The sequence below is a fragment of the Rattus norvegicus genome, chromosome 7 (genome assembly GCF_036323735.1).
Source record: "Rattus norvegicus strain BN/NHsdMcwi chromosome 7, GRCr8, whole genome shotgun sequence".
Classification (NCBI taxonomy): Eukaryota; Metazoa; Chordata; class Mammalia; order Rodentia; family Muridae; genus Rattus; species Rattus norvegicus.
The window spans coordinates 108316806-108340595 of NC_086025.1; the positions used below are offsets into that span (position 1 = coordinate 108316806).

General features: G+C 55.0%; 1 protein-coding gene across 16 annotated transcripts in view; it reads left to right on the top strand.

Moving 5' to 3' along the window:
• Window positions 1-23790, top strand: part of Adgrb1 (adhesion G protein-coupled receptor B1) — a 72212-nt gene that overhangs the window by 23125 nt on the left and 25297 nt on the right. For 6 of the 16 annotated variants that reach the window (XR_010053007.1, XM_063263862.1, XM_063263857.1 and 3 more), the window contains exons 5-18: window positions 198-362; window positions 517-680; window positions 941-1115; window positions 1791-1955; window positions 2055-2156; window positions 3535-3641; window positions 3793-3987; window positions 4565-4633; window positions 5265-5373; window positions 7857-8000; window positions 8496-8571; window positions 8750-8852; window positions 10189-10232; window positions 23544-23685. Coding sequence is in view for 8 of the 16 variants with exons in the window: in XM_063263862.1 (XP_063119932.1) it covers window positions 198-362; window positions 517-680; window positions 941-1115; window positions 1791-1955; window positions 2055-2156; window positions 3535-3641; window positions 3793-3987; window positions 4565-4633; window positions 5265-5373; window positions 7857-8000; window positions 8496-8571; window positions 8750-8852; window positions 10189-10232; window positions 23544-23685 (1760 nt within the window). In the remaining 8 variants the exon portion in view is untranslated. Of the gene's footprint in view, window positions 1-197; window positions 363-516; window positions 682-940; window positions 1116-1790; window positions 1956-2054; window positions 2157-3534; window positions 3642-3792; window positions 3988-4564; window positions 4634-5264; window positions 5374-7856; window positions 8001-8495; window positions 8572-8749; window positions 8853-10188; window positions 10233-23032; window positions 23178-23310; window positions 23466-23543; window positions 23686-23790 lie in introns of those variants that run through there. The other 10 variants (XM_063263863.1, XM_063263865.1, XM_063263866.1 and 7 more) reach the window with 6 other exon arrangements.

Here is a 23790-nt window from a genome sequence, read left to right on the forward strand (position 1 = left end):
ACTTAGAACCCTGTCCCAGCCAGATCCAGACCTTGGGGGAACCAAGCCAGTGGAGAAGTAGGGCATTTTAAGACCTACAGAACCCCAGCCTGTTGCCCCAAAGCAAGGTCCTGCCTCCCCAATGGGTCTCCAAAGCTGGCACTGCCCTATGGGAAGGGGCATGGCAGGTCCATGATGCTACAGGACTGGACCCACAGGTGACCCAGCAGCTGAGGAGTGGTCCCCATGGAGCGTATGCTCCAGCACCTGTGGCGAGGGATGGCAGACCCGTACGCGCTTCTGCGTGTCATCCTCGTACAGTACTCAGTGCAGTGGACCTCTGAGGGAGCAGCGGCTCTGCAACAACTCAGCAGTGTGTCCAGGTGGGTGGGGCAGAGCCCAGGTGGGCGTGACAGGGTCCGGGTGGGCGGGGCAGAGCCCAGGTGGGTGGGGCAAAGCCCAGGTGGGTGTGGCTTAGGGTAGTGGGGTGGGTCCGCTGGACAAGGGGACCACTTGCGGCTTCCTGTCTCTCCACAGTGCATGGAGCCTGGGATGAGTGGTCACCCTGGAGCCTCTGCTCCAGTACCTGTGGCCGTGGCTTCCGTGACCGTACTCGCACTTGCAGGCCCCCTCAGTTTGGAGGCAACCCCTGTGAGGGTCCGGAGAAGCAAACCAAGTTCTGCAACATTGCCCTGTGCCCTGGTAGGTGAGAGGGAGGGAGTGGCTGGGGGTTGAGAGATGGACCCAGCAAGCCACTTGCCAATTCAGGAACCCAGCTTGATACACCTCAGGATGCTCAGAGGTTAAAACCTCAGACCACACTAGTTTGAGATATGACCCTGTGTTATTCCTTCCCAAATCCCAGGTGTGTTGTTGCATGGTGCCCCTGGGGTGTTCTTGTGTGTCCCAGGCCTCGGGGTTCTGGGTATTCACACCAGCTTCCTGTTTCCTTCCTCCCCCGGGCCGGGCAGTGGACGGAAACTGGAATGAATGGTCCAGCTGGAGCACCTGCTCTGCCAGTTGCTCCCAAGGCCGCCAGCAACGGACCCGGGAGTGCAATGGTCCTTCCTATGGGGGTGCCGAGTGCCAGGGCCACTGGGTGGAGACTCGAGACTGCTTCCTGCAGCAATGCCCAGGTCAGGATGCCCTCTCAGGGCTCAGGGGGGAAAAGGGTGGGGCCCACTGGGGAGGTATGGCTGTTGGGGGTTGGTGTAGGGTAGGAATGGGGTTGGAGTTCAGGTTACAGTGTCAGGATGAAAGTACAGGGCAGGGGTTGGGGATTTAGCTCAGTGGTAGAGTGCTTGCCTCGCAAGCGCAAGGCCCTGGGTTCGGTCCCCAGCTCCGAAAAAAAGAAAAAGAAAAGAAAAGAAAAGAAAAAGAAAAAGAAAGTACAGGGCAGTGAAGGTGGAGGTGGGGTTAAGGGTAGTGTGGTCGGGTCAGGGTGCAGGGTACGGTTTGGGGGTCGAAATACAGCATGGAGATGGTGGGGTTGAGTGCAGTTTAGAGTGCTGGAGTGGGGTGAAGTGTTAAGCAGGTTGAGGATGGAGTAGTGGAGTAAAGGTTAGGTGACAAGGTTCAGCTGCTCGTGAGATCCGGCTTCTTTTCTAAGTCAAGCTGATTTCAGACCTCCCCTTCACTGATCTCAACTCCGTCTCCTCATGGCTCTCGACCCAACCCTCTGGTGTCCTTGGTCTTTGTCTTGCCCCTATGTCTCCGTTTCTCTATGTCTCCCTGACCCCACTTCCCTACTGATCCTGGGCCCCACCTCCTCTTCCTGCCATCTGTGCCCCTCGTTTGGCCATCCCTTGCAGTGGACGGCAAATGGCAGGCCTGGGCATCATGGGGCAGCTGCAGCGTCACGTGTGGAGGTGGAAGCCAGCGACGGGAGCGTGTCTGCTCTGGACCTTTCTTTGGGGGAGCAGCCTGCCAGGGCCCCCAAGATGAGTACCGACAGTGTGGCGCTCAGCGATGTCCCGGTGAGACCCTTCCCGCTGCATTCTGACTCAAAGGGATTGGGAACAACTGAGTGTCACTGCCCCTCAACCCTGTCCACCTCACTGTCTGGACCGTTGCAGAGCCCCATGAGATTTGTGATGAGGACAACTTTGGGGCCGTGGTCTGGAAGGAGACCCCAGCTGGAGAGGTGGCTGCAGTCCGGTGTCCCCGCAATGCCACAGGTAAGAGTGGTGGTGGTCTGAGAGTCCCTGCCTTGTCTTGTCCTTGGACGTTGTCCCCATGGACCTTGTGTGGGACCCAAAGCTCATGCTGCTTCTGGTATCTAGGACATCCTGGCAGCCATTGTGTCCTAAGTTCATGCGGAGCAGAGCCCATGCCAGGTCCTCTGCTCAAGAGGTCTCTTTGAGCATAGACAGCTCTGCTATCCTTATACCAATGCCCCTGTAGAGGGGAAAGCAGGAAGAGAGCAACCAAGATTCCTACCCTGGGTTTGCAGTCTACAGGAAGGACATTGCCTTTGAACACCAGGAGTTAGAATCCCATGTTAGCCCTGGGGCTGACGAAGTACTTTCAGAGAATATGAAAAACAGAGTGGGCACCACGGGAAAGGGGCCTGCCCAGCCACATGCACTGGTCTTCTTCACTTTGAAAGAATGTGGGTACTTGGGAGGTCTCCGGGAGGGAGGGTGGGAGCCCAGTTCAAACCCTGACTCTGCCTTCCTTTGCTGTATTCCTTTTGGGGAGTGATTTGGTTTCTCTGAGCTTCAGTTTTCTCTTCTATAAAATGAGGAGTTGAGGTAACCTTTTGCATCGGGCTGCTGTGGGCAGTAGGTAAATTGGTCCACAGGGGCAGGGAAGATGGTGGGTTCTGAATATTGCAGGCCATGCTTGTTGTGCCCATCCTTGGCTACACCTTCCTGCTGGCATATTAGAAACCCAAAGAAACAGAAGAAAGGCAACACCCATTCCTCATGGTGCCCTCCTCTGACTTCCTTCTAACCTATGATCACATAGCATTTACCTCATTTTTGCTAAGAATTTGCCCAGGTTGCTGCATCGGGCCACTCTATGGTTCCTGTCTGGTAACAGGGCTTGAAACATCCCATGTGGTTGTCTTCATGTATTTATTTACTCTACTGTCCCTGCTCAGACAGTCTTCTGGGGTCCCTTCTATCTGAAAGTGGGGCTTTGTGTTTTGGGGTGTTGATTTTTGGTACCAAGTAGCCCCTAAAACTGTACCAGTGTCCATTGGCCCCAAGCCCCCTGAAGTCCTGTGACTGTGCTGGGGTATGGCAAGGGGGCTAGAGGACAGCTGTCCCTAGGTCTCTAGATTTCAAGGGACTCCAAGAATGGCTCTGGATGACCCCAGAAGACCCTGCTTGGCTGTGGATCCCACCCTCACATTGCAAGGTTCCTAAAGATACGGTGCTTGTTAGGGACCCAGAATAAGGCTGGTTATGTGACACACAGGAACAAAGTCAGCATGGCCTGCTTCTAGGTCCCCAGGGTCCCAAATAGAGCACTCCTGCCTGAGGGTTGTGGGTAGGACCCCCAGAGCTTCTTGGTGAGCAATCATGTGAGGAAAGAAGGTCTCCCCAGGCCTTATCCTGCGCCGCTGTGAGCTGGACGAGGAGGGCATCGCCTTCTGGGAGCCACCCACCTACATCCGCTGTGTCTCCATTGACTACCGGAACATCCAGATGATGGTGAGGTTGACCCAGGGGCTTCGGGACACCATTCCCACTCCTTGGACATGAGGTTGGGGGCTGCAGGGACCTTCAGGCAGCGGAGGTCCCTGGCCCTGACCTGGCTGTGACCCGCAGCGGTGCCAGCACCCAATCCCTTCCATTTCCCCAGACCCGAGAGCACCTGGCGAAGGCGCAGCGGGGGCTGCCAGGGGAGGGGGTCTCAGAGGTCATCCAGACACTGCTGGAGATCTCACAGGATGGCACCAGCTACAGCGGCGACCTGCTCTCCACCATCGATGTCCTGAGGAACATGACAGAGATCTTCCGCAGGGCTTACTATAGCCCCACACCCGGGGATGTGCAGGTGGGGACAGCTCCAGCGGGGGACACTTGGGGAACTGTCAAAGGAACCAACCCAGAGCCCAGGCAGAGATGAGGTCTTCAATGCTGAGTGTGGGCTGGGCTGTGACCACACCATAGTAATGAGTCTTAAACATGGTTACATACTGAATCCTGGCCTGGTCATAGGATGATTTCTGTTCCAGATCATATACTGGGGTCCTGGTCACAAACTCTGACCTTAATGATAAACCAGGTCCTGTCCTTGGTCAAAGGCTAAGCTCTGACTCTTGTCATAATAGCCATAGATTAAATCAATCATCCTGGAATCTGCTCACACACTGAGCCCTGGCCTTGGTCCCATATATGCCCTCACCCTAATCACATACTGAGCCTTGATCTAATTCTGGCTACACTCTGTCCTCTGATCCTGGTCATACATAGCCTTGATCCCAGTCACTGACTGAGTCCTGATCTGGGTCAATTGTTGAGCCCTGGTTCTAGTAGTATAAACGGAGCCCTCACCCTAGTCATAGGCTGAGCTGTGATCTTCCTCATGCACTGATGCCTTGCCCCATTTCTCTGGTTCTTCTTATTTCCAGAACTTTGTCCAGATCATCAGCAACCTGCTGGCGGAGGAGAACCGGGACAAGTGGGAGGAGGCACAGCTGGTATGTGTGGAGGCCTGGCGCCCTCAGTGCTAGCCACGGGACAAGGATAGCAGCAGGCAGCTCTAGGCCTTCTACACCTCAGGCCAGCCATGTTGGGGCCTTGTTGGGTCTTCTGTATGAGTCTCCACACTGCTCCCAGTGGGTTGCACGACCTTGAAATCACCCCTTAACCTTGTGGCTTTTGTTTCTCTACCCATCTGTGGAAGTGCTGTGGCTTTTCCCTGGGGCTGGAGAGGTGGGGGAGGGGATGAGAAGAACAGGAACTGTGTTAAGAACACTAGGTGTGTCCTGGGGGGGGAGAGGATGGGGATGGGGAGTCCTCCCCATCTGGTCTACAGTTGTATTCCAGCTGACCACAAGCCTGCTATCACACTAACCCCGGGGCAGTAACCCTCACGGGGAGTATTTGGAACACTTTCCCTCACTCCAGCTTAGGGACCCCTGTGATACGCTCAGCAGCTTCTCTGACCTTGGCTATAAAATGACTTAGAGGCCAGGAGCCTGCTACCCTGCTATGCAAGGGAATGACCCACAGGGCCCAGAAAAAGAGGTAGCAGAGAAGGGAAGGAGGCAGGGGTGGGGCCACAAGCATCTCCCCCAACTTGAGCTTCCCTGCTTCTCTCTATCTCAGATGGGCCCCAACGCCAAGGAGCTCTTTCGACTGGTGGAAGACTTTGTGGATGTCATCGGCTTCCGCATGAAGGATTTGAGGGATGCCTACCAGGTGACAGACAATCTGGGTAAGCCCCTCCATGCCCTGGTCCTGTGACTTTTTTTTTTCCTCATCTATAAGATAAGAAATCACCACACCCTTCTGCAGCCACATGGTAGCCTGGGGCTTAGGTCTGGGGGGTTGATACCAGGAGCCTTTGGGACCTCAGACTTAGGCAAGGACTTGGAGATCTCTGAATGCCAGGGACACACTCAGGAATCCAGCCACCCCTGAGGTTGAAGCTCTCTTCATCCTATTACCCCAGAGCCACCTCTGCAGCTGCTGTTTCTCTGCCCTCGGGTTCTACAAAGCCTAGGTGCAGTAGGACAGGAGACTGGTGTTTGCCTGGTTGCTGTTTTCTCCTTCCTGTATCATAAGAGTGGAGTAGACTGGGCAGCAGATCCGAGGGTAACTGGTGGCTGTCCTCATAAGTATACATTAGTGCTTGAGATGTTCCTCAACCTAGGCTCCACCTCTTCGTCCCTAAGAATGGGACTCCAGCCTCCCACTCTGAGTCTCCCCAGCACTGGCTGTGTCCCCACCTCTTCCAGCATGAGACTGATGTTTTGTGGCCTTGGACCTGATACCTGTCTCTGCCCTCCTTCTCCCCTCTACCTCCACCAGGTCAGACTATGTACCACAGGCTAACTATGTCCCCTTCCCCCTCTAGGCCTCTTGCTAAGATGCCACCCCCCCCCAGCCAAGACTCCAGGCTCCATGGCCTTTAGTGCCATGCCTTTACAAGCAAAATGCCTGTGGCCTCATCTTTTCAAGGCCTGAAAGCCAAGTGGGCCCAAAGCCCCCAGTGTCCATCTGAGCCTGTTATCCCAGTTCCAGAGAAGCCCTGACATGCCACCCCAGGCATATCTCTAAAATGTCTGAACCCCTGATTCTGCTCCCCGTCACAGGACCTAGGAGTCCCATGCTCCTGCCTCTGGGCCTCCCTGCCTTCCACCGACAGGGCCATATTTCAGGGGGTCGCTACCACAGTCTGATCTGATCTCACCCTGTGCTCTCTGCCACTTTTTTCCCCTGTCCCTGGGATATGTCCCTCTTTTTTTCCTGTCCCCCAAGGTTTCTGATGAGTTGGTCTCCAACCTCCTCTTCCTCTTTCAAGAAAGGTAGGGGTTGGGGAGTGTATTCGAGGTAACCGAGCTTCGGGCATAGGGTCTCTCTATTTGCGTGGGAGGTCTCCGTGAGAGAGGGGCAGCAGGTGTGGAGGGAGAATTCAGAGTAGTCAGGTAGGATGTTACTCTTCTGCATCCTAGCCCAGGAAACCTCTGCCAGGGGAACTAGTCTTTGGAGCCCTCCCAGTTCACACAAGACCAGGCTCCAGCCTAGCACCAATCTTAGCAAGACGTCCTAGAGGATGTCCCTGTTTGCCACACATCTTATTCTAGCACACACACACTAGAGTAGTGATCAAAGGCCAAGGGGGACAGGACTGGGAGACAGAGGGAGGGCCCTTGTAAGAGAGGTGGCTTTCAGGCTGGAGAGTGGCTAAGCTGTTAAAGGCTAGGTTCACAACCAAAAATATAAGAGAGGTGGCTTTCCTAGCTCCCTTTCATGCCCTGTAACCCACTGTAGGCATACACTCTACCCTTTAACCACTGACATAGCCTGGGGTTACTTGTAACTTTACTGAAGAGCAGGAACAGCTGAGCTCTAGGGTACATTCTCTAGGTACACTCCTTGTCCTGTCCACCTTTCCTCTGTGCCACCTACCCTGCTTGGCCAGGCTCAGCAGCCTCCCCACCTGGCCCTGCCCTCCTGGGACTCTGAGGCATTGGGAGCCCAAGGATTCTCTCACAGTGTTCCATAAAGTATCTGCCGTCCAGAGGCCATGGGGACAGACAAGCCTTCCTCTGAATGCCAGCACTTGGCTGGCCCTTGGTGCTGAGCGCTCCCCAGTGAAATGAGTGCTCTATCTCATTTGGCACATGTCTGAGTCTGCATGCAGGGCCATACAGGTGCTGAGGATATGTGGGCAGTAGACCCCTCTGGGTGTGCACACAGAATGGAGGCCGTCACTGGTGGCAGCAAAGGGGGGACGGGTTTGATGTTCCCATACAGAGTATGACCTATGACCCAGAGATGAGTGCCTAGCTCCTGTAGATCTTTCTGTGCCCACAGAAGACACCTGGCCATAGTGACTGAGCTTGATTCTCAGTACTCACCAGTCTAAACAGGACCTGGTTGGGTCTCAGTCTTTAAGATAAGACTTCCTGTAGGGATTCTGGCCTGCTGTCTCGTACAGTCCCCATCGGCCATCTTTAGACTCTGGGGATTTTACTCATGTGGGAGCGGGAGACTGTGGAGGAACTAGTGAGTATGGTAGTTAGGGTCTACAGGCTTAGTGCTCATACCTGACAGAAACCTGGCCATGTGGGCCCGGCCCACTCTTAGCCTCGGGAAACGTGTTCCACTGCCTTGCCCCAAAGCCTAATGCCTCGTCCCAGCTGACTTCCAGGTCGGTGATGCTGTGTTTGTGTTGCCCCTACCCTGCCTCAGTGCTCAGCATCCACAAGCTTCCAGCCAGTGGGGCCACCGACATCAGTTTCCCTATGAAGGGCTGGCGTGCCACTGGAGACTGGGCCAAGGTGCCAGAGGACAGGGTCACCGTGTCCAAGAGTGTGTTTTCCACAGGGCTGGCAGGTGAGGCTTGGGATTGGGATGGGCCTGCTAAGAACCAGGATCCTAGAGCCTGAGACTCATCGCCTTGAGATATTGTATAGGGTTCCGTGAATTTTCTCTAGTGACGGGATATCCCTGGTATTCGTTGTTATTCCTGAGGCCATCTCCTTGCCACAAGCACCCTTTGCCTCCGTGGGAGGGTACCCAGGGAAACTTCCTAGCCAGAAGGCCAAGCAGAGTGAAAGGACTTGGGTGGATCACTCAACAACAAGGACGCAGGTTCCCAGGTCCCCATATCTCTTGTGCGGTCACTTGAGGAGATGAGCGAGTTCCCTCTCCCCATATAGGTCCAGGCGGTTGCTCCGGATCCCAGCTGCCCTCCTCATCTGTGGTGGGACATACCTTCTCCTGTCAGGACCTTGGACATGACTGTATAGATGAGACAATGGAGGCCACTGGGCGAGGTGCAGGATAGTGGGCAGTAGCAGGGTTGGGGTAACCTGTGCTCCCTTCCAGAAGCTGACGATTCATCTGTGTTCGTGGTTGGTACTGTGCTCTACCGGAACTTGGGCAGCTTCCTAGCCCTGCAGAGGTGGGTGACTTGGGAAGGGGATGGCCTGAGCTCCTACAGGTGGCCAGTAAGAGACTGGTAGGCTGGGCATGGTGGTATGGGGATGCGCAAAGCATGCCCCGACGCTGGGGCTGGGCTACAAGACTGGCTCAGGGCCACCCCACACCTCTGACAGCCTTTGCCACTTTGATGTCCCCAGGAACACAACTGTCCTCAACTCTAAGGTCATCTCCGTGACTGTGAAGCCCCCACCTCGATCGCTCCTCACACCCTTGGAGATCGAGTTCGCCCACATGTACAATGTGAGTGCTGCCCACGTGTGTGGGTGCCCGGGTACCTTGGTCAGGTCTGAGTGCATCCCCGTTCACTCCTCTCAGGCAGTAGCTTTTGGGGTTACTAGCAGAGTGACTCTCGTCTGGATTCCAAGTGAGGAAACTGAGTCTTTGAGCTCCCAGGACCACATAGCAGATTGGTGTGGATGCTGAGTTAGCCCATTCTGACCTGCCCCCTAACCTATCCCTGTGCTCAATGCCTCCACTCCAGACTCTGATCCCCCGGGGGAGGGGGATCTGCTTGATACTTCCTGTGCCCATGACCCAGCATCCTGGGAGCTGTATGACAGGCCATCTACCCCAAACCAGGTCTCCAAACCTCTAGGATTTGCTCCCTTCCCTGCCCAGGTTGCTGGGAACATGTGATCGCCACTTTCTGCCAGAGTCAGGGCTGACCAGCAGGCTATATCATTCAGGGCCTCTGGGATGACAGTGCCAGGAGCGTCCTTCCAAAGCTCCCTAGGACTCCAGGCCACTGCTGCCATGCGACCCTTGCAGGCCCCCAGCTCCAGGGATGCCTGGATACCTTGCTGGGCATGAGGAGACCTTGGTGGCTGTCAGTCCTCTTATATGGCTGTTCAGAGACTAGAGCTGAAGCTCCTGCATCCCACTGTCTCTGCTTCCGGTTTGGTTGAGTAAGAACCCCAAGGGGGTAAGGCAACTGCATTACTCAGCCGGGATGTGGCAGTACCAGGTCCTAGTCCTCAGACCAGGGGTGTGGGGAGTCTCAGGAAGAACTCAAACCTGTCCCTTTGTCCTTTGTGACCTTGGTGGGGATTGTTTACCTTCTCTGTGCCTTTATCAAACAGGGACAAGTGATTCCCGAGAGTCTTCAGGGCACATAGCCACTGTGAGCATAGTACTGACCCCACTGTGGTTTCTCCCATCTCTCCAGGGCTCAGCCAAGTAGCCCTCACAGTGATGGTGTCCTGCACTGCTCTTCAGATCCTCCTGCTTCCAGGACCAAGCACAGCGACAGGGCAGCTTCCCCCTCCTCCCCCACTCCCTTAGGCAACTCTACCACTTCCCCATAAGACATGGCTTTATCCTTTAGCCCAGCCCTATCATGAGGTCTGGATAGGAACCGAAGTCATGTGTTGGGCACTGGAGAGAGAGGGTCAAGCCAGGCCTAAGTGACACAAGCACTCCTCTCTGCTCTGAACTATAGGGGTTTTCCCTCTTATACAACACAGTCTTTTGGGGGAATGTCACCAGGCGTGTGTGTAGTGCCTCTGTGAGTGGATTCAGTGACCCAGGTTGGGGCTAAATACGGCAGTGGCCCTGACCTCCCTTCTTTATCTCCTAGGGCACCACCAACCAGACTTGTATCCTGTGGGATGAGACAGATGGGTAAGTTCTTTTGGACTTAGTAGCCCTGGGACTCTAGGATGGTGGGTGGTGGGAGGAGCTTGCAGCATGCTTGGGTAGTGGGGGGCAGGTTTAAGGTGGTGGAGCCACCATTCCCTGGACCTCTGGCCACTAGTACATCTGCATGGTCCTCCCTTTCTTCCTGCTCAGGTCTGACTTCAGAACCTATTGGCCTGTCCTTCTTATTCTCCTTGGGAAGTCCATGACTCCAGGAAGGAGGGCCAGAGAGATGTGCCCTAGCTAGGTGCTGAAGTGGGGCACTCAGGCTATTCTGTCTTGGTGTCGGGTTTGGTGCAAGTGTCAAGCACTGAGAGTCAGGAATGTGGCTGTGTGGACTAAGACAGCTTCAGGGTTGAGGACCCTGAGACTCCAGCTAACCCAGTGGTGTTGGGGCTTCCTGGTGTCCCCAGCAGCATCATGTGATCCTGGGCCCTGTGCTTAGGCCTTTTCAAGTGCATAGTGGTCATCAGCCTGCTCCAGGGCACTCTGTAAATGAGTGGGGCCTCCTGGCTGGAATAAGAGGCCCAGGTGGAATGAAGGGGAGGTGTGGAGGGACCTCCTGAGGGAGAAAGTATTTGGCAGGCTGACATAGAGTTCATGGAAGCCAGGAGCTTGCTTGGGTTGAAGGGTTGAGGGAGGACTGGAGGTGGGGCTGTGCCTATGGGCCTTGGCATGTGTTTAGGATGGTCTGGTTGGAAGTAAAGAACAGAGATCTTGTTCCCTTTCCCAGGATGGGTGGCGTGGGAACTCAAGTGGTCCCAGGCATGGGCAGTGTGTGTAGCAAGCCTAGGCGCTGCAGGTTATGTAGTTATGGGTGTGATCTAGGCATCTGGGAAGGTCTCTCAAGTGACTGGCTTGGGAGATGACAAAGACTCTAAGAGAGGTATGACCGCAGCACCAGCAGGAAGGCTTGGAGGGCTCAGGGAGGCTGGAGAAGCATGGGCGGGAGGCAGGATAGAGGGGTGATGGTGGCCAACAGTGAGCTATCATGTGGGACTAGTTATCCCCACCCATCTTCTGGTGACTGGGACCACTGAGGTCCCAGTCACCTCTGCATCCCAGGAATGAGGGGCAGTGCACAGTAGAAAAGTAGATCCAAATGAATGTCAGGTCCTGTCCTACACCAACAGGAGGTCAGAGACTCTGTAACAGGTTGTGTGGCACCTTTCCAAGCAGGGTCACTGTGGCCTCTGTGTGTATGTATGTTGTGGGGGAGGCTGATCTCTACACAGGGTTCTGGCAAGCTCTGTGCAGTGGGTGTCTGAGGGGCAATCAACCTGTTCACCCTCTTAGTCCATACTGGCACCTTGCAGAGCCCTCCTCTAGTAATGTAAAGACCAGCCTCCTGGTGGGGACAGCCCATCAGATAAGTCAAGGACACTCTCCCTCACCAGGTTATAGCCCACCAGGCACCTCATGAGTTGAGGATCCTATCCTTGGAGCTGTCAGCTGCCTGATATTGGGTAGAATCAGGGCAGCTCAAGGACTCCGGTGAGCCTTCAGATGTTGTAAGTTAGTGTGACCTCTACCTGACTTATTTTTACAACTGTGGTAATGACCTCAGTCTTACTCTTCTGCCCCAGCCCTAGAGAACTGGAGCATGGAAGGTCGGACCCCAGGAGAACAGAATGGTACCAATTCAGTTGAGTGGCCCACTTCTAGGCAGAGACCCAAGTCCAACCTGGGATTACTCTTCCATCCCCATTTACAATTACAAGGACTCCAGAGGCTACAGCCAGCCAGAAGGCCAGTGGTGATTAAGGAGAATGCTCAGAACAGGCATCTAGAACTGTTGAGCTGAGGCTAGAGGAGGACTGGATGGTGGACAGGCTGGCTTTTGTAACTTCTCTGAGTCCTATCTACCCTTCTCCCCTTTGCTGAGTGGCTCCTTGGTCCACAGCTTGTAGTCATTACTTCTACTCTGACTTGTGAATGTGAGCGTTTTCCTATTGGCCTGAAGGGGGCAGAGCAACGGCCTACTTTCCTCAGTGTGCCTGACATGCCTGGTATGGCCTGTGCTTGCCTGTGCTTGGCTGAGAATAGGCCTAGGGGCCAAGGAACGGCCTGGCCACTAGGGAGAGGACAGCCTTCTGTGACTGCCACCTGATAGAGGGTGACCTTTTTGTACTGTACTTGTGACCCATAACCAAACCATCCTAATCTAGGGTAGAGTCCAGATCCCCAACTGAAAGTGGGCTGAGACCAGGCACTAGTCATACCTGAGTGCTGACCCTCACTGAGACATTGAGCCCTAGTTCTGGTCAAACGCTTATCATAGGTTAAGTGTTAACACTAGTCACACACCACGCTCCTGTTCAGACACTAAATGCTGATTCTCATCACAAACTGAGCCCTGATCTTGGTTACACACTGAGCCCTGACCTGAGTCACACATTTATATTCCTAACTCTGTGCATACTGAACCTAGATCCTGCTCATACACACAGTCTTGATCTAGCTCACACACTAAATGCTAATTCTCATCATACACTGAGCTCTGTTCCTGGTCACACACTGAGCTCTGACCCTGGTCCTACACTGAGCTCTGTTCCTGGTCACACACTGAGCTCTGACCCTGGTCCTACACTGAGCTCTGACCCTGGTCCTACACTGAGCTCTGACCCTGGTCCTACACTGAGCTCTGACCCTGGTCCTACACTAGCTCTGTTCCTGGTCACACACTGGGCTCTGCCCCTGGTCACACACTGAACTCTGCCCCTGGTCCTACACTGAGCTCTGTTCCTGGTCACACACTGAGCTCTGCCCCTGGTCCTACACTGAGCTCTCTTCCTGGTCACACACTGAGCTCTGCCCCTGGTCACACACTGAACCCTGATCTTGGCCCTAGGGTGAGCCCTGCCCCTTGTCTCTGTTGGAACCGTTAATGTCTGTTGACACTCATTCCATATATGACACATGTTTCGAGGATCACCTTCTTTTCCAGCCACACATGACAGTTGATAGTGTGACACATTCTTGTAGGGAACAAGCCAGAGGCTCTCACCTACAATGTAGACCCTCTTCCCTTTCCTCTAGGAATATCCACATACCTGCAAGGACTCTGGTAGTGTGCACACTGGAGGTCTCTGTCTAAGTGCCTTAAACATCTGTTCAGAGCCTCTGATGTAACCCTATCCTTATGTAATGTCTGTCATCTATGTCACTGGATCTGGGTCTTGAACTCTAGGTTGGCAACTGGATTCAAGAGCTGTCTTTACCCACCTAGAGAAGCATCGCCAGTGATTCTGAGAGTCTGGGGTAAGAAGTGAGAAGGAAGAGGAGGATGGGAGGGGCGAGTCCTTGCTGGCATATACTAACCAGGCTGCATCCACAGAGAGCTCCAGCTTTGTGTGTCTCCACTGAGAGGGACAATGACAGTCACAGGTGTATTCCCACAGTCTCCTACCACCTGCTAGGATGAGAACTGATTGTGTGTGGGAATGGACATCAGGAAGCAGGGCAGCATGGGTGAGATGGTTGAGCAGGTCATGGTGGTCAGTGCTGGGCAAGGTAGGAGATCAGGAGTGGAATGGAGTGAGGTTAGAACAGCAGGGGTATAGGGTGAATGACTGAATGGAGGATGAGATCCAGAGGCATCCAAAGGACAAACAGGTGCCTGAAAAGGGACCAGATGTCACAGGAAGTAGGCCCTTGTAATACAGAAAGGCCTGAGCTCTGACCTCGGGTGTTGACAGAGCTGTCCCTCTTCACGGCTTTTCTTTTCAAACTCTTGATCCTTTCCTGGGTGGAACTGCCAAGTCCCACTAGGTCCACCCAATTCTCTCACAAAGTTCCTGCCCCACTGTCTTTGTCAGTCAGGTCACAGCCTTAGGCTTGAAGGTTCCCACTGAGCCCAGTACTATGTTCAGGGACCCTCTCTTGGACACCCCGGCAAAGGCATATCTTAGGAGTCTGACCCCTCTTTCTGTTTGTTTGCCTGTTTGTTTGTTTGTTTGTTTGTTTGAGACAGGGTTTCTTTGTGTAGCTCTGCCTATCCTAGATAGAATTCACTCCATAGACCAGTCTGACCTCAGACACAGAGATCTGCCTGCCTCTGCCTCCCAAGCTCTGGTGTTAAAAGTGTGTGTGCCACCACAGGCCAGATCAAGAGTCTGTTTCTTTAAAAGTTCATCACCTTGGAGAAGGCAGGTAGTACTGACAGGCCTACCTGCTAGGGCCACCTGTGCCTGTCATTCTTCATTGTGTTTGCTCCTACTGGGGCAAAGGAAAGAAAAGGGAGCAGGGAGGGTGAATTTAAGGTGACTTCCTACAGAGGCCTCTGGGTTGGAGAGCTGGAAGGGGTTCATTGGGTCATGAAGGCACATCCAGGAACAAGACCCTCACCCCACCCAGAATTTGGGGTGGGGTGAAGCATCCACTGCTCTGATCCTGCTTTTCTAAGGGGTCCCATCTTCTCTCCCCTGTCTTTCCATCAGTGATGCAGTCTGTCTCTGGTGTTACCTTGGGGTAGGCACCAGGTCTTATCCACAGGGTCCTGACTGTAAGGCACATGGTGGCCTTGCAACAGATGTTGTCCAGGGTATGAGTGTGCCCAATCTTAATGAGGTTACCTTCTCCCTGGGGAGAGTGGTAATTCACCTACTCATTCATCCACTCCATCATTTACTCCTTGAACACAGGACAAAGACTTGTAGCCCAGTTCTCCCCACGCTCACCTGTGAATACACCTAGCAGGATGCCCTTGGGTACCAGCCAAGTCCTGTCCTGAGGGCTGCAGGTCTTTGGGATCCCATAATCCAAGCTTTTCCAGCTATGGAGTACTTGGTTCTGTCCCCACTGGCTATGCAATCACAGGCTTCAGTTCCCAACTCTAAGATGAGACAGGGAGAGGGGGGCTTACTTTCAGGACTCTGTAGGGACCCCACCAAGCTGCCTCTGCCTGCCTAGTCTTCTTCCTCACCACCCCACACTCCTTTGTCTCCTCTCTTTTCTTTGCTCCCTTTTGGAGACAGGATAGTATTCAGTAACTCAGGTGGCCTGGAACTCATGGCAATTCTTCTGCCTCAGCTGGGATTGCAAGAGTGAGCTTTTACAAGAAGCCTTACCTTGATACTTGGCAGGACTGCAGTTGCTTCCCTCAAAACATGGCTAAGGAGGAGCTTCAGAGTGGATGGAGGATTTGAATTGGGGCAGAGCTGAAGGGCTTTCCCATCATCCTTTGCCACTTCAGAGATCCATTTGTCCTGCAGGTTCCCCAGGCTGCTGGGTTTTTGTCTGCAACATTCCACTAGACATGGAGGGGTAGTCCCAAGGCTGAGCTAGTGGGGCATATAGGCTCGTAATACCCACTACAAGTGAACCCTGGCCTGGACCTGTCCTGAGGCCTTTGTCTGACTACCTGGTTACATGGGCAAGCTTCCGTCATGTTGAGCCTTGTTTTCTCCACTTATGGAATGGCTGCCATGGTTGGTGATGTGCTGAGGGTCAGAAGGTATCCTAAAGGACACCAATAAGCCTCACAGACACAGTACTATCCCATAGGCCAGCGGCACATACTGGCTGGCTGGAGTATACCTTGGCAGGAGGGTATGGGAGTCCAAGGCCACAGTATAGAGTATACAGAAGCCCAGCAGAGTGCAGTTGGAGATGGTAGAGCTGCAAGGAGAGGTCCAAGGAGAGAGGGGTAGGGAATGGGGCAGAGAACATATAGGTCAGGGAAGTGACTCCCCAGGCCTGGGGGTCCCTTTTCTAATCACTGTACCTCTTTTTAGATGTGGAAACTAGGCTCTTTGTCCTCAGACTTAAGGAGAGGTGGAATTGGTTTGGGCCCTGTTCTCAGACTGCAGGGCAAATGGAAAGGAAGACACATGGAAGGCCTTTCCAGTTAGCTGGGAGGTTTGAGTGATGTGGGAGCCTGCTCCTGGCCCTCGCCTGCAAGTGTCAGAATGATGGAGGTAACCAGGTCTTCTGGATCAGGTGAACAGTGAGGTGTAGCAAGGAGGGTGGTAGTGTCAAAGGCAATCATGAGGGCTGTCTGTCTGTCTGTTCTCACTACCCTGGCCTGTCAGGGAGCACACTGAGGCTCCAGAGGGAGGAGCATGCACCAGCACTGTGCTGGGTGCATCAAGCTGAAGAAGATTCTTGCATTTGGGGGACATTGTCCATGCTCAAGACAGGCTGATGTTGCAGGGCAGTAACATGCTCACAGCAAGCAGGGGCTCACAGTGCCTGTGAAGGAGAGCACATTGGACCAGGTAGCATTACCAGGCTGTGAACTTTGGCTGGTGCAGAAGGTCCTAGCATTGGTGATGTGCGGTGGGGACTGCACTTGTGGACATGGTGATAATGTCTGTGCTGATGTAGGTGCTGCTGGTGCTGGCCTGAGGATGCGTTGATGAGGGAGGAGGAGGGCTGGGTAATGTCTATGTTGAGAGCGACTGAGTGGTACTTGCTGGAGCTTGTGCAATGAGTAGGAGGCGTGGAGAATGGGGTGGTGTGAGAGGTGCTAGTGACAGGGTGGTGGTGGTCGTCATGGATCTGTGATCTGTGCTGCTGCTGCTGCTGCTGCTGCTGCTTGTGCTGCTGCTGCTTGTGCTGCTGCTGCTGCTGCTGCTGCTGCTGCTGCTGCTGCTGCTGGTAGTGGTAGTGTTGGTGGTGGTGGTGGTAGTGGTAGTGGTGGTGGTGGTAGTGGTGGTATTGTTGATGGTGGTGAATCTGAGGCTGGTGGTGGTGGTGGTGGTGAATCTGAGGCTGCTGGTGGTGGTGTGACCCACCATCCATCATGATAGTTGCTGTGGATGGGAGTGATGGCGCTGTGGAGGGGTGTGTCGATAACATGATGGCGGTACTTATGCTTCTCTTGGTGATGGCATTGGTGATGGTGTGGGGGGGTGATTGACAGTCTTGGTTATGTGATGCTGATGATGGCAGAGGTGATGGTCTTGATGTAAGAGGCATGCTGGCAATGTGGGGTTAGCCATGATGACAACAGCTTTGACATGACAGTGGCCATAGAGAGGGCAGGTCTCAGAACCTGGCAGTGGCCACGAAAGGAGCATTGGTAATGCTGCAGTGACCTTGGAGGTGGTGCCAGGATGTGACAGTGGTTATGGAGGTGGGATGGTGCTGGTGATGAGGTGGTGGGTGTGGAGGTGGGATCAGAGATGAGGTGACCATGCAGGGGCGGGGGTTGGTGGTGCAGTGGTGGTTATGGAGGTGGTGGTGATGGTGGTGGTAGCCATGGGAGTAGTGGTGAGGACATGGTAGTCATAGAGACAGTTTCGGTACATGGAAACAGTGGTAGAGGTGGTGGAGGTAGTCGAGTATCCTGGGGTGGGGATGTCGCTGGTGGTAAATACTGACTGCAGATGCTATTGGCCTGTGTTGTTCAATGTTTGGTGATGGGCGTAGGTTTTGTGGGAGGGGGCTGGGGCTGGAAAGGTTTACAGGCCCCCTATGGGCATTAGCTCCCTTCTTCATGGCATAAGTCAAGAGTTAAGCCAAAGTGACCATGGGGACATGATAGGGCAAGTAGAGGAGGAAGGTTTACACATGGAAGTCTGGAAGGATGTCTTGTAGATGAGGCTAGTTTGGCTAGGGTCTCCATTAGGGTGTAGATCATCTTGACCTAGGGCAATACCAGGAATGCTCAGTGCTCAGCCAGGGCTAGCTCAGCTGTCATTGAAACGATAGGGTTTGAGGGCTGTGTCGTCTGGACAGTAGCCCCTTGACTGGCAGGACTGTGACAGGCCAGTATGTGTGTCTGTAGGAGTCATAGACAGGAACCTAGGAGAGAGACAGGGGCTCAGTTTGGGTATCAAGCACCTTTCTGAACCAGGTACAGTCAGCAGGACCCTGTTCTCCAGGGTAGGTCATTGTCCACTGTTAGCAGGTTCCCCACTTAGTCCTACAGACAACCATGACCTATGTGCCCTGCCTGGGTAACCCGAGAGGAGCCACTAAGCATAGAGGGGGACATTCTGAGACTAGAAGCCCCAGGGTAGTGTCTGGCGCCAGGTAGGAGAGACGAAGAGACTGGTGTCAGGGTCCGGGGGAACAGGAGAAGCCCCAAAGGCCCTGCACAGATCTGAGGTGCACAGAAGGGCTCAGATGGCCACCTATCTTTAGTCGAGGGCACCAGACTTCAAGTGTTTGGATCTCTGAAAGCCAGACCAGGACTAGAGTCTCAGAAACAGCACAGGAGGGGTGCCAACTCAGCAGGGGGATGGACTGACGCCAAGGCTGGGCATAGTGGTCCAGAACATAGGTGACAGGAAGAAAAGACAGAGCTCGAGCATCTGAGTGAGCCTTTCGGAGGCAGCAGCAGCCATCTTGATGCGGAGAGAGAAGTCGGTAGATGTCTCTGGGAAATGGGCACACCTGACAGAGGAGGTGTGACTAAATCGTCTGGGAACCGGGACAGAGATGGATCAGGGGAGCTGATTTCTGGGATACAGATGGGAGCTGGCTCATGGGGGTTCTCAAAGGCCCAGTTGAGAACCCCCTCAACTGCAGAGGCTTCAGTCCCAACCCCTGCCCAGAGCCTAAGATCCCCCGCTGAGGTGCACCGTGCCCACTCCTGGCTGTTTTATACCCTGTGGGTGGACACCCTATGAGTCATTCATACTGGGGTGTGAATTAGCCCATCAGATCCAAGGGGACCCCGACAGGCACAGTCCTATAATAGCACCTGCTCGTGGGCTGGCGGGAGGCATCACGATGCAGTAGGGCCCTTGCTCAGTGGGTGGTGGGCTCCATGCACTCTCTGCATACTGTCCCCTCAATTTCCTCGAACACATAGGCCCTGAAGAATCTATCGTTCTCTGAACAAGTACAGGTTACTGCGTACCCACTGCCTAACAGGCAGCTGAGCTCTGAGTTGGATAGGGTCAGGAATCTCTGTTCACTCCTTCTCCTGGGCTGTCGAGTATTAGGAGAGCAGGACCAGAAGCTGAGTTTGTGGCCAGCTGCAGGGATGTCCCCTCAGGGTGTTCCAATTTTGTTGGGTCCACCTCTTTTGGACGCTACTTGAGGTGCCTGCAGGGAGATGCTGGGCAATCAACCGGTAGTGAATATCGTTCTTGTACCACTGTCCCTGGGACCTGGGGATAGGGTTGTGACTCTGCCCTTGGAGTTGAGGGTTAAATGCAGTAAGGGATACACTGGCTCGGGGGCTACAGTGGGAGTTGTGGCTGTAGAAGTCAGGTGGTGGTCGATCCCAGCAGGTTCCCTTTGGATCACCAGGCCAACAGGAGACAACCACCCTGACAGAGGCTGCTAGGACAGGTGAACAGCAGGTGCAGACGCTGGGGAGGCAGGGAATGGACACGTTTCCCATGGACAGAGTGAGCGAGTGGTATCCACGGAGCCTTACTGGGCCTTTATCCTTCCTTTTTGCCTTACTTTCCTGGGGTCTGTACTGGATACCCTACCCTGCAGATATGCCTGCTCGGCAGGGGATGACTGTGATTTGTCAGGACCTGTGCTTGGGGTAGAGGAAGTTGAATCAGGCCAGGGGGTCATTAGACGTGGAGTGACGGGACAGAGAATGGCGTCCAGGGCCAAGTGTGGTGATATCACTGGAGGTCACGGCAGGAGGCAAATAGAATTTCCGTGATGAAGAAAGGTCACTCGTGGCATATAGAGAGATGGGCGTTATCTAGATCCATCCAGGTACCCGTCTGAGGGTGGCAGGCCTCCACCTACACAGGAGGGGAGTTCCTAGTTATGATCCCTCTCTATTCTGTGTCCAGAAAGGGGTCACTGGCCCAGCTCCTTCCCCAGTTCTAGATCTGTTGCCATGACTTGGGGGGTGGGGTGGGCAGGTATGACTGGCCCAGATTCCTTAGTCCTGGTCCAGGATAGGGACCTGGCTGGATGACCCAGATCACGTTTCTGAGGCTCAGACGACAGGTGACAACAGCTTCTGCTGTGGGCGTAGCAAGCAAGCAAGCAAGAAAGGGGCACCTGCGTGTGCTGCAATTGAGAGTCGAGATTCGTGCAGTAGAGTGGCTTTCAGTCAGGCTTGGGGAAGAACTTCCAGATGTTAGGAACCAAAATTTTATGGAAGGGGAAATAGGGGCTTTCCCCCACCTTCAACAGGTAGGGCGTCAAAAGTACAAGAGTCCACCAACTAGGGCAACCTCTACACTTTTGCTGAAATAACTGTGGCCCAGGGCTTTGGGGGTAGCTCCATGGCTTCTCGGACTGAGCTCTCCTCCTGGCTTGCAGCCCATCTGGATTCTGGGTTGCTGAAAGGGCCTGATCAGATCTACTTTCAGCCAGGGTTCAGATGGGGACAGTTGGGGGCAGCAGTAGAGAGAAGCTGGAATCTAGGCCCCGCTGCCATCTTGCTGTGTGGTCAGCTGCACCCGCACAGCTTCCTTTTAGAGTCTACAAAGCTGACCTGAGGCTTGTGATGGAGAAAGGAAGATGAAACACACAGGTGCCTCAGAGCAGAGCGGAAGCTGGGGAGGGAGGTGAAGAGAGGACTTGTCCCTGGGCTGCACGTGGGGTGCCCACGATACTCCTAACACACGTGGCACTTGACTAGAGAGGTAGGCAGGCAGAGGCGGGCCCATATGGTAGTCTGGGCAGCTAACAGAGGCTAGTTCTGCCCTCTTTCCATGCCAAGCCTGGCCGGCTGGCTGGCTGGTTCTCTGGGCCCACACAGGTACCTTCTCTGATTTCCACAGCCTGGAACTGGAGAGTCTGGCCCTGATGACCCTCATCTGGGTAAGGCGGCAGCCACTCCTCCCCTGCCCCTGGGAGACTAAGCTAATTGGTGCCACAGCAGAGGTCCTGGGCAACTCTGGCTCTCAGGCTGGCGGTCTCCCAGGTGGTGGCCAGCAGCAGTCAGCCTGGCGTCCTGTAGACCCGACAGGGTGTCTGGGAAACCGCCAGGCTGCCAGCCTAGCTCCCCTCACCCTGCCTTAGGGTGTTGTCCTCTGAAGCCTTCCCAGCAACCATCAGGCAGGTACGATAGCTGAGAGCTCAGTGTGTCCTGTTCTAAAGAGCGGCCACACGGCCAACAACGAGGACAGGGCAGCAGCAGCCTGCCAGTCTAGCACACAGGGCTTTCTTGGAATGTGTGCATGCTGGTGACATTTGTTAGTCTGTGCTGGCCTTCTGTGTCTGGTCTGTCGTCTGTGGCATGAGACTGTCCCTTTGTCACTCCTAACCTTGAGAGAGGTACAGTGAGAGCCAGGACTCCATGGCTCCTGACCTGAAGAGTGGGCATGGTGAGGGATAGTGCATATCTGACACACAAGGTGATCTTAGAAAATCTCTAGGGATGGTGCAGAATCTGGGGCACTGTTCAAAGCAAGGGGCTTTGAGCAGGGGGACACACATTTCCTTTCCTGTACTCTTGGTATTTTAGCTACTTCCCAGTTGGACCTGAAGTCTTCTCTAGTGGGGGAAATATGCTTTTGTTCTGAGCTATAACCAGGAATGTGGAGTGCTAGGCATGCAGGGTGACAAGTTGGTGGAAAGGCTTCTGGAGTAGTGGTAGTCTCGGTCCCCTGGAGTTGATACAGTGGCTAACCCTTTGGGGACCTGCAAAGTTCTGATGAGACAGGGTCTGAAGGCTCAGAGGTTTTCCTGAGGACAAAGATCCTGTACATGAAGGCCTTTCCTTGGCCTCTATTTACTCTGTATTATTGCTCTTGCTGTGGAAAAAGAGTGCCCTCAGGTAGAACCCTGGGCCTCAAATCCTGGCATTCATGGGCCAGTGACCTTGTAGTTCAGCTTGCACTGCATCTCAGAGTGAGCTAACAAGTATAGGGGATGGAAAGGAGCTCACACAGCTTGGAGCAGCAGCTCCTGGGCTAGCCCATAACCTAAGACAGGCTTCTCTAGAGTAATTCTTTCGGAGGGGCAGAGAGACCCTGAGAGAGATGCAGATGCTGTGGTCCTGTCTCCCTGGGCCTGACTCACTGGGTTGTTGAGAAGAGGGGGAAGGAAGTATGGAGTCACTGGGAATTAAGGGAGGGTTTAGACTCCTGACAGCTGAAGCTGCTGTTGGCTGCCAGCATGTATTCCAGTCAGGCACTGAGTTGTGCAGCCCTGTGCTATGTTGGGGTCCATCCCTTCTTTAGAGACAAGGAAACTGAGGCAAGGGGGTGAAAGTAATTGTGCTCCTACAGGTAGGGTGTAGCTGAGGTAATGTTGGAACCCAGGTATCTGGCTATTCTTTTCGTTCTCAGTATTATGTGCGGTCGGGGCTATGTGTTGGTCAGGGCCATGCACAGGGCAGTTCTTCAATGCCACCAGGGAAAGCAACCAAAGAAAACCCACTGCAGGTGTAGATAGGCAGGCCCATTCCTGTCTATGAATTTTATAGTCTCCACTGGCACTGTGGAGGTGGCCTGGAAAAGGCCTCAGGCCATTGTTCTGACTAGGGATGGAAGCTACAGTCTTCCTGGGTGCACAGAGAGGACATCTGGCTGGCTTCCCAAAGCCTTAGACTGGGAAAGAGTGAAGTCTTCCTGGCCTTGGGTTCAAGAGACCACTCCTACCTAAGACTCTGGATACCCCAAATCCTGGGTGCTTCTGGGACAGGAACAGGACTGAGTTCCAAAAAAGGTGCCTTCTGGCACTTCCTGCAGGGCAAGATCAGCCCCAGGGCCAGAGGGTGAAGGATGGACGCTGGCAACTTTCTGTTCAGAGAACTGCCTGGTAGGCCCCAGGGGAGGTAGAAAGGGGAGGACGGGGGATTTTGCTGGAATCCTTCAGATCCTGGTGCACCCAGAACATAGCTAGCACTTTGCTTAACTGAAATGGGGCCAGCGGAGGCCTGGAGGCAGCAGGAGGGACCAGGGTCAGCGCGCAGAGGGAAGTTTCCAGCAGCTGGCCAGCTCCCTGCAGGGAGGGCTGTGCTAGTCCGGGACTTGGAGCCGCAGATACCCAGGCTGCCTGTCCTGGAGGATGCGGCCGCGCAGCCGCGCGGGATGGAGCCATCCCAAGGTCACCAGCTCGGAAGAGCCCTGGGCTGTGAGGCTGGGGTACTCCGGGACGGCCCCTCGCGCGCCCCCGCGCCAGGGCCTCGGGCTCGCGCGGGCTCGCGGCCGGGCAAGCTGGCGGGCGGGGCGGCCGGGCCCCGGGCCAGCTCCCGCCTCCCTCCCGCCGCTCCCGCGGCCCGCGCTCCCGCGGGCCGCGCTCCGCGTCTCCAGCGCGCGGCGGGCGGTGCAGAGCGCGGCCATGGGCGCCGGGGCGGCGGGTCTTGGCGGCGGGGCGGTCGCGCGGCGGGCGCAGGTGCGGGCCGGGCCGGGCCGGGCGGGCGCGGGGCCCGCGCGCCGCCGCTGACGCTGTCTCCCGTCCCGCCGCCCGCAGACCCTCCTCCTCCGCCCCCCCGCAGCTCGGGCCCTGGTCGTGGCGCGGCTGCCGCACGGTGCCCCTCGATGCCCTCCGGACGCGCTGCCTGTGTGACCGGCTCTCCACCTTCGCCATCTTAGCCCAGCTCAGCGCCGACGCGGTGAGACCCGGGCGGCGGGGGGCTCGGGGCGCGGGACGCGGGCGGGGATGTGAGCGCGGGCGGGCGGGAGGCGCAGGGCCAGGCCCGGCCCCCCAGGGGTCTCAG